Consider the following 19,381-nt stretch of genomic DNA (forward strand, 5'->3'; position numbering starts at 1 on the left):
TTCAGAGAGAAAGAGGCAAGATAGATACTCAAGTAACACCCCAGAATCTAGTTTAATGCTGCAAACTCTACACAGGAATGCATTTAAAACAGACTATAACCTAATGCTACTTTGTAGCAGTTATGCTGTAAACCCACTATCCACTCACAGCCCTTTAAGTCACCAACTGGGGTGAATCAGGGACAGCAGTTTTTATTACTAGAATATCTTACGTTGACTAGACTTTTTTTTAAAAAAGGTCACTGACAAAGTATTTGATTTAAAAAATATTTATTGTTAGCTTTTGAATTTTCCCACTGAGGAATTTGTAGCGCACTCAAGTACTTCGTACTTTACTGCAGCAATTCTGAATGTAAGACCCTTTGTTTTCCCTCATACACCCAACATCCACGGAGGTGTTATTTTTGTGTAGCTTTGGCAGTGAAGAGGTTTTCCTACAAATTTCATAGCCCAAATTCTGCCTCAAATGCTACTTATAACATGATTGCTGGCACAGATCTGGTACAAAAAAGGACTAGGTTTTAGGAAGCAAACCCCTCACTGACATTCCACGGACTTCACAAGCAAAAGAGAACAGACATTCCAGATTTGCCAAAATCCAAATAAAATGGCTAACTGCTCCAAATGCAGGCAGTTTTTAATACCGCCACCGAAATGTTTTAAGTCAAAGCATAATACTTTTCTTTCACATCTCATTTGAAGAAAGTTGCTAAGTATTAAAGGCTAACAAAGCACTGAGCAACTGAAGAAATTACCTTAAGAAAATCTGTAGTTACTTCATTCCAAATATATCAGTTTTAGTAACAAGATATTTACAGAAAGACCTGTGCACACACTGTGTTTCATACGAATGACACTCCCTTCAGATAAGCTTATACTGGTGAAGTTTAACAATCATTCCACTGCGATACTGCAGAAATTATACTGGTCACAACGTGGTCCAGTGGCTATGATGCTGGCCAGGAGTCACAACTTATGCAAAAGCCACATATATAGGTCAGCAGAGCTAAGTGTTAGTCCCTGCTCGGCCAATCATCTATTGTGGGACCCTAAAAGAATCACTTTACTTCTTTGCCTCAGAAGAACAGAACAAAGGAAAGCATAAAATAAGATTTGCAGATGAAAAATGCTAGATGAGAGTTTATTATAATGGTCCCAACCCTATAGCTTACTCCAGCAAGGTTTCCCTGATGTCACTGGAAACTTTGTGCAAGCAAGGATTACAGAATCATTCCCGCACCCTAGCTGCATATTGAAAGGTTATTGGTGGACAACGTGTACATTGTTATACGCAACTTAATCATCCTTAACAATTCTGCCCTTGTGCTCACAGCACATTGTCCCTTTATGTACACATATAGCATGCTTAGCTGAAATGTGCTATTAGTGCAAACCACTTCAGATATTTAAGCCAATACCACTGAGGGGGTAGTGATAGCTTCTTTTTACAGATCTGAGAACTGAGGAAGAGATATTAAACGCCTTATTCAAAGGGCACACAATGAGCCCACGGCAGAACCAGAACGTATCAGCGAGCTCCTGACTTCCAATCATAGAGAGGGACACTGAAAATAGGGGACAGTCAGATTTTGTCTTAACTTGTTATAAACATTGAACAGAGCAATAAATGAAGGGAGCCAGCACGATTCTGCTCTCACACTGGTTTTATAAACATGTAATTTACACTAGTGGAGTTACTCCTGATTTGCACTGTTGAAACGTGAGCAGAATCAGGCCCCCAAAAGAGTAAGAACAATAAGCCATGTCAATTTTAAGCAGCACTCCCCCATTAAAACTAAAAAAAATGTATAATATGCTGGCTTCATAAATTAGTTAACTACATTGTTTTATCAGTCGAAATCTAAAGCAGATTTCACAAGTCTTTTTTTCCTCCATGTATAGTTTAAACTGTGCTACAGGCTGTAATGATTTTTCCATGAAAACTGTAAACAGTTCAAATTTAAATTTAAACCCACCTGAATTTGGGTGATGGGAATTATCAGTTTCTTACGCTTACTAGTTAGCAGCCTCTCTTTCTGGGAAATGTTCATCACGAAGGAAATATTAAGTGCCCCTTTATTTATGCTGATCCAAATAGCCCCCTTATTTAAGCTGATCCAACTTCCATGTTTTACATATTTTTTCCACTCATGAATCAGAGTGTTGTTGGATTCAGGAATTGTCACAAAACCCAAATTGAGCAAACTAGCCTCTGTTTCATATGGACCCAACAGGGCCTGGGATTCATCAGACCTAACATTTCTACAGCTGTGTAAATTAAAATGCTGTATTTTGAGAAATAGATCATTTTGAATTCTATATACAGGCACCAATGAGATGAATATACAGAAAAAGGAAGTCTCAGCAGAAGACAGACACACTGTGTTTAAAAAACATCCTTCCTTCTACACAACTTAATCAAAATGAACTGACATTTATATACAGGCCACTGTTTCAACTGTAGGCACTGGTAACTTACACTGCCAGAATAATCACCACTGGGGGGGCACATAGCTATAGGTTGGTGTTCCTGGAGCCCGATATGTGGGCATAGTAACTGGATGAGGGGCTACTGGAGTTGGGGAATGAGTTGTCAACAAAGTACCTAGGAGAAACAAAACATTTTTATATTAAATATTTTTCACAAATATGCCTTTCAACACTTATTAAATGGTCAACTGAAAACCAAAACCATATTAATCAGAACTTGTACATCTTTTGACATATACCAATATGAAACTTGTGAATCTGTATCTTAGCATTTTCAATTCCATCTACCTTCCTTCAAATGTTTATGCAACACGAACACTTTGATATTCTCTCCAATGCATGTTTAGATACTTTTAGCGAATAACTACTTAGCAGCAGCTCCAGATCATAAGCACACATTATACACCGAAAAATACTTTTCCTCACAGCAGGCTCTGTGTGCTGTAGGAACACCTGATGCAAAAGAAAATTCACTAGGGTAAGTATAATTTAGTTCCTGTCTGTGCAAATGGGTTTTATAGATGGAGAGACTGTAGAAGGCAACAGACTGGGACCCCAGAATCCTAACAGTTTCCTTCTACAGCACTTCACATACAAATGACTAATGTTTAGTTGCTGCAGCTTACCCCACACTCAAAAAAGAAACTGGGAAAAATACAAAGGTAATGAAGAGAGCACACAGTGCTGGTCCTGAAAAAATATCCCCACCAGGGCTGTGGGATACCGGAGGTTAGAAAGCTGAAATCTGTAGTTGGAGTAATCCAGAAGACTACCATGTAACACAATCATTAGTTCACCTTGGTTTGCCCATCTGAAAACTTGTAAGTTATCGAAGAGCAGCAGTGACGCGGGGAAAAATAGAATTCTTACACTGTTGATCATTAAACAACAGCATCACTCAAAATTCTGGGGAGAAGCACCCCAGGTGTATAATTCTGTACTAGAAACAGACTTGTTTTTGAGACATTCAATCAAAGACACCAATTTCTTCAGATTGACAAAGTCGCTCAAGTTCTAACAAAGTTTAGGACTAATACGGCCAGGACTGCGTGTTCTGTAACTGTTTTAGGGAACAATGTTACAACCTAGGTCTTAGTTATAAAACTATGTTGTTCTGACAACACTAAAAAAACATGTTAGCACATGGGCACCAGTAACTGACAGTCAAATGTGCTGACCACAGATGTCCTTGCATTATGTCCAGGCCCTAAAACCTTCCCTCTGAAAGTGCAGCTTGGCATCACTCTTGGCAGTTCTGACCAATGATTCTCTATCTGATTAACTAGAATGGAGAGTTTACTTAGTACTCAGCCTGGGAAAGAGAACTGTACTCTTTAATTCCCAAACCCCAAGTGACTAGAGGAACAAAAGCCCCTCGTGCTGCAATTAGAATGCCACGTCAGATTTCCTTGGTTTCAATGTTTCTATGCTGCTTACTTGGCCTGATCCAGAGTACTAGGATTTTGTCGTTAGAATGGCTTAAAATTCATATACAAGCACACAAACATCTCTCAAACAAAATTAGTGGTTGTGGGAAACCTGTAACTGCAGTACATTTCTGGTAAGGCCTTAACATGTAATGCATCCATACTGTACGAAATGGACCACAAACCCAAACTATACTTCATCAAAAAGTGTAAGCAATATAAATCAATCTACCTGCTGACATTGCCATAGTGGTCCCAGCCACCATTCCCATAGTCACACCATTTCCTCTTGGTGGTGGAATTGGAGCAGGATACATAGTTGCTGGCATGCCATTAGGCTGCACAACTGTGGTGTGATGGATTACGTGGGGTGGTGCTGCATATAAAGGCTGTGTGTAGTAAGTGCCTTGCTGTTGGAAAAGAAAATAAGTAAACCTACTAAGTATATTTTCACTATCACATGTACTGAAAGCAATAATTCAACCTTTGAAATGTTCACGGCAGCAATGTGTTATTCCAGAAATAGGAGTCTGATGTATGTCAGGGACTGGAGACAGAATACTTAAAACTCAAACAGAGAAACTAAAACTTCAGGGTTGAAAAAGAGGGTTTTTCAGCAACTAACTACTGGTTGGGCAGCCAAAACTCCCAAATACAAGCTCTCTCTAGAATTAAGCTGTTTTGTCTCTTCTCTGCATCTGGATTTTGTGGTTTTGTCCCCTCCCCTCCCCTCCCATGCCCTGGGGATCCTTCAAGGTTGCTTTCCCTAAAGGCAATAAACCACCTGGCTGAGGATTGGGTGTGTCTTCTTCCAGAATCAAAAGCCCTAAAAGGTTACTAGAGTGCAACATGGTGAAGCTTTCTTCCCGCAGGGCCCAAGTAGACCACTTCAGAGTACTGCCAAGGCCCTGCAAGCAAGTTTTTACTTAAATATTACAACATGCTGTACCCTGACTCCTAAGGGCTGCTCACTTTTCCGAGTCAGTTTTCATCTAGCCCTGCCCCAGCTCTTTCCTCCTTGCTTCTACTTCTGACCTCTCCATAGCATCACACTTATGCTACTGTATCCTAGATACTTGTCTAGTGATGCAGAAGACTGAAACTGATGCTATCATCAGTTTCATTATGCTGCTTCAGCTGGGTCATGGGGGAAGTACTCTGTATGGAACCATCACTCTTTGGAAGGTCAGGAAAAGGTAAGAGACCTCTGTCTCTACCCCACAACATTGAACAATCACGCTTCTGTTCCTGTTTTCACCATGGCACAGTAGAAGTGGAGTGAAACTGACCAGGACAGCATCAGTGTGATCCTGCTATTCCTGCATAAAGGAGCAACAGCAGCTGCCACAATCCTCTCATAGCAGCACTTTGAAACAGGGGTTAAGAACTTAAGAAAAGGAGTGCCCAAAATTTATTTTCCAAGTCCAGACACAGGCACTTTTGTAATTTTACCCGAAGAGATTTGGAAGCTAACGTGCTATTTTCACAAGTGACTTAGGCACTTAGACTCTTAAGTCTCACTCATTTTCAAGTTTCCAACTTTTGATTTTCATGTTTCTAACTTGCATAATGTGGCTTAAACACTTTTCAAAATTAGGTGACCTATTTAGATAACTAAAGCTAACATTTTCAAATGTGCTGAACACAAGCTCACATGGACTTTAATGAGTCTCTCAACATTTTTGAAAATTAAGGCCATATGTTCAGATTAAATCTGGACTCAGAAGCCTAATTTTAGGCACCCGTTTTTTAAACTCTTGACTTTAGTGTACTAGTACAGGATCGTAGAACTGGAAGGGACCTCAAGAGATGATCTAGTCCAGTCCCGTGGACTCATGGCAGGACTAAGTATTATCTAGACCACCCCTGACAGGTGTTTGTCTAACCTGCTCTTAAAAATCTCCAATGATGGAGATTCCACAACCTCCCTGGGCAATTTATTCCGGTGCCTAACCGCCCAAACAGTTAGGAAGTTTTTCCTTATATCTCACCTAAACTGCCCTTGCTGCAATTTAAGCCCATTGCTTCTTGTCCTATTCTCAGAGGTTAAAGAGAATAATTTTTCTGCCTCCTCCTTCTAAACACCTTGTGTACTTGCACTTATGTCCCCTCCCTCTCAGTCTTTTCTTCTCCACACTAAACAAACCCTTCCCTCCACCTCACCTCTCAATCTTCCCTCACAGGTCATGTTTTCTAGACCTTTAATAATTTTCATTGCTCTTCTCTGGACTTTCTCCAATTTGTCCACATCTTTCATGAAATGTTGCACCCAGAACTGGACAGAATACTCCAGTTGAGGCCCAATCAGCGCAGAGTAGAAGAATTACAAGGGAGAAGCCCATCACTGTGCACAACATAAATTTACATGCTGGACAGGGAATTAAGTTTTTTTTTTTATATACATGAAGCATTCTGGTAACAAACCCTCAAAACAGGTAGAAATAAGCGGTCATCTATTTCATGAAACAACATTTAGAGTTTAAAAGTTTACAATGCATGCTGAAAGCAAGATACTATTTGAACTGGCACAAAATAGTTGAGCTTTACTCTTTACCTGTGCATATGGATTCTGCTGTGGATAGGCACTTCGAACCGGATACACAGCTGTCTGGTAGGGATTGGGTGAAGAAGAATAAGGTGGCACTGCACCACTGGTGGGTGAACAGGATACTTTATATGGTGTTCCTGGTGTATAACCTGAAACAAAGGCAAGTCTGCTTTAAAGCGCCATAGGCAAGACAATGAACAGAGTACTGTGTACTAAAGTTTGAGACTAATATAATTGAATTTATTATTCTTAACCCTCATGTTTCACATTTATCTTATTCAGTATGATATTTTATCATCAATACCTATGCACAAATTCTTAAAAGGCATTAGTCACATAAGGACAGATATAGTCAGTAATACCTGACTGCCTGTCGATCAACTAATTCGCATAACTCACCACTTTCCAATTAACTAATGGACATAAGGAAACTGCTTTCCTACAGAAGACTATGAAAAATCCAAAGACCCTCCCGGACTGAGTCAAGTGCTCCAATGAACATAAGGAAGGTGGCAGAACGGAAGAGTTGTGCCAAATGTGGCCACACTCTGATGTCGGGGAGAGGAATCATAGAATCTCAGGGTTGGAAGGGACCTCAGGAGGTCATCTAGTCCAACCCCCTGCTCAAAAGCAGGGCCAATCCCCAATTAAATCAGGAAGGAGGTTGTACAACACATTTGGCTTTTGGCATCTAGAAAACATGTCTTAACTAGGATCTCTTTCAAGTCTACTTCATGCTGTAACTCACATTTGTTGTGACACTGATGAGAAGTTTAGCTCCACCATAATGAGAACGTCTGTTTTGATCCAAATGGCTTGGAATGCATCAAATGCTAACCAAGTTCCCAGCACACACCAATAATCATTACAATCAGTGATCTCTTTGCAAAGAAGAAATCTCAGCAGAAAACTATGCAATGGCAGAACTACCCTACTCTACAGGTTAGAACTATTTTAAATGGTTAGAAGGGCTTCTCAAACATTTTGGAGGGGTGCAGTGACACCTCCAGCTTGCATCTTCCATTTTTAAGTTACCTTTAATGATATTTCCTTGCCACTTAACAGCAAATGCCAACATTTTCAGACTTGGATGCCTAAACTAAATTTTTAAAATTTGGACTTCAGTGGTTAAATGCTAAAGTAAGATACAAGTAACACAAGCACTTAAGTCACTTAAGAGCTTAAATCCCATTTAAAAAATGGCACTTGTGTCCCTACATTTTATTGGTATTCAGTAATAAAGACCTTTATATAATTTGTGTGCAGACCAGCTCCTAATGATCTCCTATGAATTTTTTAAAATAGATTGATAAAAGGCTTGATGCCACCAGAATGCTTTTACACATCTCGTGAGGTCCATAGAAGTGAGCCTCCCTCTCAGGCATGTTAGGAGCTATGCAGTTATTACCCAGATATGCAGTGACTGAGGCATATGCTCTTGGCTCAGACTCCGAACACCTAAAAGGCATAGGTTCTTTGGGCCTACTCAGTGGGTAAGGAGACTTAGGATAATGGAGCCAATGTCTGACAGGGCAGGCAGGAAAACAGTGAGAAGCAGCAACCTAACTGCTGACAGTGGGCCTTAACTGGCAGAAGCTAGAAAATGAACGCCCTCTGCCAGCAGTGCATACCTCTGCCAATGGAAGGTGGGGCCATACTATGAACAGCCCTAGACTGACTGCTCTGAGGGGAGAGGGAGGAGACCAAGGCCTCAAGTCACACACACAAGTCCCTCATGCTGAACTATATAATCGGCATTCCCAGTAAGGGCACTTTCTGGTCTTGCCTCATGTGGTATGGCTCCATGGAGCTGATGCAAAGCGCTCAGTGTTAACTCTAAGAGAGCCATCAGCAGGTGCCAAAAACAGAATCTAGTGACTGGTCCATCTTGCCTTAGACGTTAGAAGTCCATTGGTTATAGTTGTGCAGCTACTTAAAACTTGAGTTTCTGTATCAGATTTGTGCAGTTTAAGTATTTGCTTCAAAGAAAGAGGATATTATGTGTTAATGTACTGATTCACAAGGGATCGGTGACTGTCATCCTCCTTGGGAAAGTTAGGTTTTTTTTTTTAAACAGGAATTTCTGGCTAATACCAAGTGCCTAATGAAGCTACGTGTCTTAAGTAGAAAAATCTGGACTTAATATTTTAAAAATTTTAAAATAATTTTTAAGAAGTAACCAAAAATGATGGCTGACTATTACTTCTGAAAGAAGAGCTCTCGGTTTCCCCATTCAGCAGTAAAACTCATGGTGTTAGCGTTCAGTAAAATTAGTATGCTTGAGGATGGTGAACAAAGAGGTAGTTCTATCCAGTTTTAATCATTCCCTACAAAAGTGAAAAATATTTCCTTCATCAAATGTAGAACAAGTTCTACCTTAATAAACATGTTGCAAGTTCAGCTCATTCAATAAAGCATGTCAGAAAGACAAATGGCCAAATATTAAATGAGAACGAACTGAAGAGCTGTGGATAAAAATTAATCAAGACCTTAATTTGGTAAGTATATTATATGCTGTTTATTTTTATATAGGATAATTATGCCTGATTGTGTGTGACTATCCAGAGCCCAAATCTACATACACAATGGCTCTTAAACCACTGTCTGCAGAGAACTAGCAGTTCACAGAACCAATTCCAGTCATCCGTGGACCCACATGGTGCTTCTGGCTTCTTCTCCTTGCTTTCAAGGAGAAGCTAAGAAGCCTACAAAGCAGCAGTCCCTGGAGCCACTATAAGGAGCTGCAACAGGACTTGGATATTAAAACTAAACAACAGAGGTCTCTTAAGTTATCTCAATGGTCCTTAACACTCCAACGCATAGGTATTTCTCAGCAAAGTGATGAGAGTTTTGACCAGGACATGGATGACAGGTCTCCTGCGAGGGTGGATAGAAATCAATGATTTAAAAACAATAAATAATAATAATAATCGGAATTTGATAAAAAGGTTTTTTCCCCCTCAAAAAGCAATCTAAAGACAGTTTTAATTAAGATACATTATAGCTCAAAGATATCTCATCATGGAATAGAAATTATAAATTCTAACTCTCCAGCAAGAGACAATATATTCATGTAATGTTTAAGGAAAGTTTTGTAAATGAGTTCCAATAGTTCATGGATTAGGGACCCAATCTTATGGGGTTCCAGGGGCTTCTGTATAGATTATTTAGGTTAATCTTTTTATCTACCCAATGGGACTCAGTGCTCAAGCTAGAAGATACCATCAGAAATGCTTAGTTTTGCAGTTCTCAAACTGTGGATTTGTGTCTCCAGAGATAACACGCTTGTTAACAGCAAAAATGTTTTTAAATAAATAATATATAGAGGTGAGAAATAACGGACCTCAACCCTACTGTCCCTCTGCAAATTTGGGTACACAGAGTCAAACCCTTACTTCTCTCTAAAAGTGCGAAGTTTCAAAAAGTTCAATGAATAGAAGATTGTTGGGGGTGGAATAAATCTGGACAAGAAGAAGTCTGGAGATAAATGTGAGAAGGGAGGGACAGACAGTAGAAACAAAAGAGAAACTGTTTGAGCAGCATATTCCAGAAGTCTTGAGGTCTTTCTGAGTGTACCCTTCATTGATTTGAGATCTACCATACCATTCTCTCACTAGAAGAGAAAACCTCTAATGGCAGCAGGCCGTAAAAGAGACCCCGTTTGGGAGTAAGAGCCATTCAAGAAATATAGGTTTGCTGATGATGTTTTAAAGAAAGGCACACCAGTGAACTGGTGGAAGTCACTTAAGCACTTGGATCCAGAGACTGTTGAAGTGACAGTCTCACTTTTAACAGCAGTAGCTTCTTCTGCCAGCATAGAAAGAATATTTTCTTCCTTTGGACTAATTCATTCCAAATTGAGAAATCGTTTGGGACCTGAAAAAGCAGGAAAACTTGTTTTTCGTTTCCAGATTATGAACAAACAGGAAAATGAAGGTGAAAATGACAGATGACTGAGTTAGCTGCAGAAGCCAATATTTTAAGTTTCTCATGTTGACCTGGCTGACACAGTCTAATTTTTTTTAAAATATATTTTATTTAACTATTTTAGTTAAAAACAATTTTAACAAAAACAAACCTGATTTTAAAAAACTTGAATGTTCAACTAAATTAAAAAATTCACATGCTTGTTTTGTTAAAATATATGTCAGCTGTTGAAGAAAAAAATCCAGAATACATAATGTTGTTTTAGTTAAATAAAACAATTTAAATGTCTGTCTGGTGATGTTCTCTCTCCTCCTAATACAGCATGGCAAGAAAATCCTCCAAAATTAATGATTAATGTGAATTGGAGATAGTTCACCTCCCAATGACTTCATAAATATCTGCTTCAATTACCTTTGGTAAATGAAATAACCAACCATTCATTTTCTGAAAGCTGTAAAACTAATCTGAAAAGTTTTCAAAAATAAATCACTTTAAAAATGTATCGTGTGTACCTTCTAAAAATGAAACCTACATCAATCTCTGAGTTGGGAAGAATATGTATTAAGGTTATAACAACCAACCAGAACGCACTTTTATGTAGAAATCCATGATTAAATCGAGTCTTCCTGACTAGTTATTTAAATCAAATATACCCTGTCTCCTGCCTTGTACATACAAGGCGTAGAGTTATCATTGAGGCAATCTCAGGCATGGGGGACTTAACGGCAAAGCACGTTGACAGATATGTTCATCTAGGGTTGAAGGTGCATAGACAAAAACCTGTAAAATCAGAATGGTATTACTGAATATTGAACTACAGGAGTAACTACAACCATTGTTGGATCATATTAAAGAAGTTCTATATTAAAATCACAAATGAGTTTGATTCCCCATAGTTTAAATTCCAGGGTATTACTAATTAAGAGGTCTCTTGGTTTTTGGTACTGTTTCTCTCCCTCTATGTGTGAAACTTGCAAGCTGCTAATTGCGTTAGTACATTCTAAGACAGAGTCTGTTCTCAAAGCAATTCACAGAGAGAGAGACTCAAAGCAATACTCTGTAACAACAGAAACAGCACCCAGAGACTCCCCACCCTTTTGTTGTATTAACAATTGTGATTAAAATAGAGATAGAGGATGTATGTGGATGGATGCTTGGTGTGGATAATAACTGAATGATCAGGGAGGTGCCAGCCTAAGAATCCAGTGTCCATCGACTGAAGAAGGCGTCAAGTGGAAATAACCAGAGGACCCCCCCCTATAAAAATAGACTCTAAAAAGTGAGAACTTTGGGGTCTGATTCTGCAAACCAACTTCCAGGAGCATCAGATGAGCATCTGACAAGGCCCTGCTCCCTCCTCATGTCCAGGCCACCTGGCCAGTGGCTTGGCATGAGCAACTCTAAGGCTGGTAACTATGATAACAACCTTGCAGAACCTGTGTGTGTGTGTGTATATGTTTGTATGAATGAATGTGTGAATAAATATGAGATTGAATGGAATGTTATAACTATAACTAACTGCTTACTATGATTCTTTCTGTATTCACAGTAAATGTGGTATTTTGCCTTTTTCCCTTTAATAAGATCCTGCTGGTTTTTATTTTATTGCTGGTTTTTATTTTATTTTATTGGTACAACACCATACTTTATGTAATGAGAGTCATGAATAATACAAATGACAAGCCTCCCAGAGCCAGACCTAACATCTACTGTCTACTTCCTAGAGCAGTTTGCAGAATGTCAGGCATCATTTAATTTTTTTAAGGTAAATTTAAGAGTTAAATTAAGATTAATTAAGCTTACATTGCCTGAAATAAATTGTTGTGGAATCACACTGTGTTGACGTGTCCAGGCTGGCTGGCCCTTTAAGAGGAGTTAGGCTCAGCTTGGCTTGGGACATAGCATTTAATCTTCAGCTCATCCTCATCTGGTGACTCAATTACAACAAATGATCCCACCTATGAAAAGGTCAGGGAGAACTACATAAAGAGGAAAGAGAACTCACTGAGGGAAGAGTTTCCTCTGTCTGGGAAGTGCCTGGCGAAGGCAGGCTGGAGAGACAGGGAGCAATTAGGTTCCTCTGGGAGGCTGTGGAATAGGGCCTGTAAGAAGCAGAGAGGTCCTTGGGAAAACTGCTGGAGTCCTTGGGGAGGAAAGGCAGTGAGGAAACTTGCTTGGAAGAAGAGCCTCCAGGGAGGGAAAAAAACATGGGTGGCATTACTCAGCTAAAGGAGCAAAGAAGGAATTCTGCAGTCCCCAAGAAGAGGGGTGAAGAGCAGGGAACTTCAATGTAGCCCAAGAGAGACAGAAGAATCCCTGTTGTTGATGTGGATTCTTTGGTCGGACTTTTGTTACTCCAGATGGGGACACAACTTGAAAGAGGTGACCTAGCTGGAGAACAATGCTATGGAGGAGGTAGCCAGACAGGCCATTGCACAGCCGAAGAAATGGTCAGCAGGGGGCACTGGAAATGAAGACCCCAGCGATAGCAGGCGCTGAGACCAGTGGTTTCTTACATGGCCCATTTATGAATTAGGCTCTTCGTACAAATTCCTCTCTTTCCATCCTCCCAATTAATTTGTCATTGCTGCCCTCCCTTTCTCTTCCCCCTCACCCCCAAGTCATCTTTGGTAGGCGCTACACATTGATCGATAAATCCTACATTTTTCTAGATAAGTTGTATGGCAATATGCAAACCAACAAACAGGCTACTTTTTCTCCACTCTCCTTCTTCCTTTCATTGCTCATGTAGATTTATGCAAGCCATAATATTTTACAAAGGACAGTAAGCAATTTCTTATCTGAATGTAATATCCCTTTTCAAAGAGAGTCTATGGTTCCCTTTCCGAGTGTATCCTTCTGTTGCGACTGGAGATTAATTTAACAGCTACTATCAGTTTCTCATTCATTCCAATAGCAATAGTATGCTCATCACATTGAGGGATTCTTCCAGAGATTCTCTCACTTCTGTTCGTTGGCCCCTGTGCATTTCTTCTTTCCTCCCCAAATCCCTCCTCCTGCCGGCCCCTTAGCTGAGCAGTATGAGAGTGTTGTTCCTAAACACCGCTCTTTCCCCACAACCCAGTAGGAACACAATAGTAAAGCTGTCCAGAATCATAGCTGTTTCATCCTGCTGCTAGAATTGTTGGACAATCACTGTATGCAGGAGCATGACAGGCACGGTCCTGCGGTAGGAAGGGGCACGTAGAATTTAGGAGGTGAAAGATCAGAGGAGGTGATAAAAGGGTATATTCCAGACGCCTTTCTGAAAGAGGAAGGGAAGAGACTTACTGAGGGACATGGAAATAAAGGGAAATATCCAGAGGGTCAGGTCAGAAGGGACTAGGGAAAGAGGTAATCAAAAATGTTTGTAAGGATTTTAACTACCTAATACTTGTCACTGGCAATTGAATAACTCAAACCTCCCCAAAAACAAGTTAAAGTCCTCCCTTATCTATAACAGGGGACTGCATGTGGACACTGCGTAAACATCCCTAGATGCAAAAACTGAAGTCACCGGTTAGTTTGGAAGACCACCATTTTATGCTATTTTCAAAGTAAAAGAAAACTTTATGCATGTCTCCTCACCCCCAATTTTAAATGCTTCTAATGTAGACAGAGTTTTTGAGTATTTCTAAGCAATAAGTATTTTATGCATACCTGTTTGGAAGGTAGGATTTGCTCCTGGGTACATGTTGGGGGAATAGGCAGGGGCAGCTGCTGCATAGCCCATTGGGAAACCAGCTATGACAAAAGAGAACAATTCCAGGTTATTTTCTAGATAAGCAACACAGTGTGACTACATGCCTTGTTCTCAGAGAATTTGTTGTGCATGATACTTTTTGACCAAAGATCAACAAAACATTGCAATGTTTCGAAATGCAGGTGACCACTAACTAGTTGGGAAGAAAAGTTAAGAAGTGTAGTAAGCCACAGTTCCCATTTCTCAACCCCCCTTCTGCCCCAAAACACACTTTCAGCAAAAGCCTGAATTAGCCAGCTCACTAGTAATTGCAGACAGATTGCAAGCTTTAGTATAAAATAATCAGAAAGAACATCAAACACTAAAATGCAATAAGACTACTGAACTCAGAGTGAGCCCTTTTTTCACTGTGTAAAGAGAAGAAATACAAGCATGAGTGACTCATTTCCTGGATCACAGTTTCCCAAACTGGACAGTAAAAGCCAACTTTAACCCTCCAAAATATCTTGTTTTTATTTGACCTAGATCTGTCTCTGCTTTTAGATGTCAGTTATACTCCTATTGTTTCAACCACCCACAATGACACTCAGCAGTTACAATCTGTGATTCACTCTGGCACAGTGGCAAAATGCTGTGTTGACACCTTGACGTTGATCTACACAATTACCGTGACTAAACCAATGGCAAGAAAGACAGGAACCAAGTTCTAAGGTGATAACAGAAAGATCACCAGGGTATACTGATTTAAATAACAATTAAAATTGATAATTTAAACCAGCAAGCAGGAAACCTTAATTTAAATCGTCCATTTCAATAGTGTTTTGCATTTGTATTTTGTAGTTATTTTCCTTGGTCAGTAACCATTAAAACATGTTAACTTACAACTAAATACAGCCTTTATGCTAAATTTGGTGCTTCTTTTTGCTAACCAGGAGGATACCTATATCTATACACTTATTAAGCAGTAATTGCTTCAGTTACATTTATTCAAATTCTTAATTTTTACATTTTTTGTTACGTTAAAAAAGGATTCATTTCTTCTTTACTAGATAACTTTTTACTTGTGATTTCGCAGAATCATAGAATATCAGGGTTGGAAGGGACCTCAGGAGGTCATCTAGTCCAACCCCCTGCTCAAAGCAGGGCCAATCCCCAACTAAATCATGCCAGCTAGGGCTTTGTCAAGCCTGACCTTAAAAACCTCAAACGAAGGAGATTCCACCACCTCCCTAGGTAACCCATTCCAGTGCTTCACCACCCTCCTGGTGAAAAAGTTTTTCCTAATATCCAACCTAAACCTCCCCCACTGCAACTTGAGACCATTACTCTTTGTTCTGTCTTCTGCTACCACTGAGAACAGTCTAGGTCAGAGGTGGATGAACTACGGCCCGTGGGCCACGTCCAGCCCACGGGACTGTCCTGCCCAGTCCCTGAGCTCCCGGCTGGGGAGGCTAGCCCCTGACCCCTCTCCTGCTGTCCCCCACAGCCTCAGTGCACCGCCAGCGCTCTGGCCCGCTCCTCCTGCCGGGCGGCACGGGCAGCATGGCTGGCTCTGACCAGACAGTGGGGTTGCAAGCTCCTGCTGCTCTGAGCAGCATGGTAAGGGGGCAGGGAGGTTGGACAAGGGGCAGGGGGGTTCCAGGGGGCAGTCAGGGGTGTGGATAGGGGTCGGGGCAGTCAGGGGACAGGGAGCAGGGGGAGGTTGGATAGGGCGGAGGTTCTGGGGAGGGAATCAGGGGACGGGGGGTTGGATAGGCATGGGAGTCCTGGGGGGCCTGTCTGGGGGTTGAGGTGTGGATAGGAGTCAGGGCAGTTGGGGGACAGGGAGCAGGGTGGGTTGAATATGGGGTGGAGTCCCGGGGGGGTCGGTTAAGGGTGGGGGGTCCCGGGAGGGGGCGGTCAGGGGACAAGGAGCAGGGGGGTGCAGGCGGTTGGATGGGTCGGGGTTCTGCAGGGGGTAGTCAGGGCGCAGGAAGTGGGAGGGGGCGGGGGCCAGGCCACTTGGGGAGGCACAGCCTTCTTTACCCGGCCCTCTATAGAGTTTCACAACGCCGATGTGGCCCTCGAGTCAAAAAGTTTGCCCACCCCTCATCTAGATCCATCCTCTTTGGAACCCCCTTTCAGGTAGTTGAAAGCAGCTATCAAATCCCCTTCTTCTCTTCTGCAGACTAAATAATCCCAGTTTCCTCAGCCTCTCCTCATCTGTATCAAGCTCTATTTGGATGGAAATCCAAATGCAACTAAATGCACAAAAACAGCATTTTAAGCTTTATATTCAATAAAACTAGCTTAAATGTGCTGGACACAAGAAAATATTACCAAAACATGGTTTTCCTTTCAAAAATGATTAAACAAAGAAATATCAGTGAAGTGACTGTTTTTGGTCCCCATGTCTTTCAAGATTTTAGCAGCTCTCATCCTCTCACTTTGTTTCTATTCATAGACTGGAGAGGAAAAAAGCTTTCTTGCTTTTCCAACTCCCAACTGGTTTCTTAACTTTGAACCAGTCACTCAATTTGTTCCGTTCAATAAACTGGAAAGAAAATATTCTTTCTGCATCTGCAGTAGAAGGCACTGCTGGCAAAAGCTTGTTTGTCACTTCAGCAAGCTTTGGTTCCACGTGTTTAGCCAGTGACTTCATCAGTTCAGTGGTCTGACTTTTTTTAAAAAATTGGCAGCAAAAACTACTGCTTTTTTTGTATTAGATAATAATTGTAGGCCTTGACATATGTTGTCAATTTCAAACTTTAGAAAGTTTTTTAAATCTGATTTTAAAATGATTTTTTTTTTATTTAAAATCAAATATTTTTATCCATAGTGTCAGCAATTGACTGAGGGTTACAAAACTATGTTATTTCACTGACTTCAGGTGTTAATTAAAAACCAAATGTTTTAAATTATAACTTGCCACCTAACACTACTATTTTTAAAGTTGTATTAGCTTTTCAATCATCGATCCTTATTTTATAGGTTTAGCTCCTATAAAGAGGGCTCCTTATAGGTAAGAGTTCCTACTGAGCTAAAACAAGACACTCCTAGAGGAAATGTCAACAAACAGCACAAGGTAAGTAGCAGATTAAACAACAACTTCCTACAACCCACTAGTCTTTAAATCAAATGTTTTTATTCTTGACTACTCATTTGTTACTGTAATCCTGCCTAAATACCCTTCTTAACAATTTTAGTCCCAAAAACCCTTCCCCGTGTTTGGTATTTATACAGACATCACTACCTTTAGATAAAATGTGCCTTCTAAAAATAGAGACCAGTTCAGCATCAGAACATCCTGCTAAATTCAGCAGTTTTGAACAGAGAATCAGTGGTCTTATCAAAAAGGAGGCCAGAGATGTTTTAGTCATGCAGTGACTAAAAGTGTCTGTATTTCATTAAACACATCCCAGCCTCCATCATTTACTTAACAGAGCATGTTTTGTTCCGTTTAAACCTGAACTAGACAAGATATAGTAATTTACTCTGTTAATATACCACTTTATGGCATTAGATTTACATGTGATTTTTATAAGTCATTTTATCAATTTAACTGAATTCATCCTGTTTAATTCCCTGAATGATTAACTGAAATGTGAAAAATCCATATTCATACAACACAAAGCTAAATAAAAACAGTAAACAAAGCTTGGCACTAAATATATATTCAAACACTAAAAAGAAAAAAATCGTAAAAGTTCTGAAGTTACTATCCTGTTTAAAATTAAATGATGAAATTGACAATTTAGGTTACTAACTAAATGTACTATAATCTACTAAAATCAATTAAATTTGCTACATCAGAGAGTCATCAAGTATTAATAGATTTTCAGGGTACAGCTTTAACTACCATATATACTTTTTCATTAGCCCATTCTTTTAAAAGCCAACCCCCCAAGATGGATAGGTAAAAATAGTAAAAACTATATGACCCTTCCATAAGCCGAGCATATGTTTCAGGGGTTGGCAAACTTTGACTCCCAGCCCATCAGGATAAGCCACTGGCAGGTTGGGACGTTTTGTTTATCTGGAGCATCTGCAGGCATGGAGTCCCAGAGTTGAGGGGTTCCATGCCTGCAGATGCTCCAAGTAAACAAAACAACAATGTATTAGATATTCAATTCAGGTTTCAGAGTAGCAGCCGTGTTAGTCTGTATTCGCAAAAAGAAAAGGAGTACTTGTGGCACCTTAGAGACTAACCAATTTATTTGAGCATAAGCTTTCGTGAGCTACAGCTCACTGGATGCATAAAGACTTTATGCATCTGATAAATTGAGCTGTAGCTCACGAAAGCTTATGCTCAAATAAATTGGTTAGTCTCTAAGGTAACACAAGTACTCCTTTTCTTATATTCAATTCAATGATTTCACAGAGTTTAAAATCATCAAATTTTGGTGTAGACCCATTTATAAGCTGACCCCTGCTCTTTGATGAGTCACTTTTTTACCAAAAATATTCAGCTTATGAATGAGTATATACGGTACATACATTTTTGAAATGTATATACTTTCTCTTATACAGTAAAGATTTTGCCTCAATTTCTTCTGGCTTCTGTTTAGCTAGCAGGTGCAGAGAAAATACTCTCTATTTGGACTAGTTCATTCACAGCTGAGAAACTGAGTTGAAAGAACAGCAAGATTGTTTTTAGAATTGGTAGATCTCATCCCCTTCCACTTGCCTTTATTCATAGATTGGAAGAGGAAAAACAAAGTAAAGGAGCAGGGCCAGATTTTCCCAAGGTATTTAAGCACCTAAAGATGCCTATAATACCAACTATCTGTTACCTTTTTCATCCATAGATCCCAAAGTCCTTTACAAAGGTGATCAATATCATGGGGAAACAGATAAGCACTTCTAAAAATCACATTAAGCTCCTAAGCATGTCAGGAGCCTAAAAAACTCCCACTGATTTGAATGGGAACTCAGCAACCTCTTGCTCAGGTGCTTCTGAAAAATCCCACTATGCACCTATCTGCAACTTGAGGCATCTAAATACCTTGAAAATCTGGCCCCTGGTGATCAGAAACAATCAACTCACTAACTACAGTTAATATTTCCTTTGTTTAAATGAGTTTTAAACATATTACACTTTTTCTTTAGGTACCCAGCTCATTTAAGGTTATTTTATTTAACAAAAAATTTTAAAATACCGATTTTGTAAGTTAATTCCAATTTCCATCTCATGTAGCCTGACAAATTCTAAGTAAAAAAATCTAAAATACATAATTCACCATTTTCTAACAGAATAACGTAAAAACTAGACTCTGAATAAACTTGTTTAGCTATAGAATTGCTTAA

The 19,381-nt window shown here is 39.9% G+C and overlaps 1 protein-coding gene across 1 annotated transcript in view; it reads right to left on the bottom strand.

Annotated features, from left to right (window-relative positions):
• The window catches only part of FAM168B (family with sequence similarity 168 member B), a 34,197-nt gene that overhangs the window by 5,120 nt on the left and 9,696 nt on the right, over window positions 1–19,381 (bottom strand). Inside the window, exons 3-6 of the mRNA XM_048865083.2 lie at window positions 14,053–14,136; window positions 6,472–6,614; window positions 4,150–4,327; window positions 2,480–2,605 (exon numbers count right to left, since the gene is read on the bottom strand). Coding sequence (XP_048721040.1) covers window positions 2,493–2,605; window positions 4,150–4,327; window positions 6,472–6,614; window positions 14,053–14,136 — 518 coding nt within the window. The 3' untranslated portion in view covers window positions 2,480–2,492. The remainder of the gene's footprint in view (window positions 1–2,479; window positions 2,606–4,149; window positions 4,328–6,471; window positions 6,615–14,052; window positions 14,137–19,381) is intronic.

The sequence above is a fragment of the Caretta caretta genome, chromosome 9, assembly GCF_965140235.1.
Source record: "Caretta caretta isolate rCarCar2 chromosome 9, rCarCar1.hap1, whole genome shotgun sequence".
Lineage (NCBI taxonomy): Eukaryota > Metazoa > Chordata > Testudines > Cheloniidae > Caretta > Caretta caretta.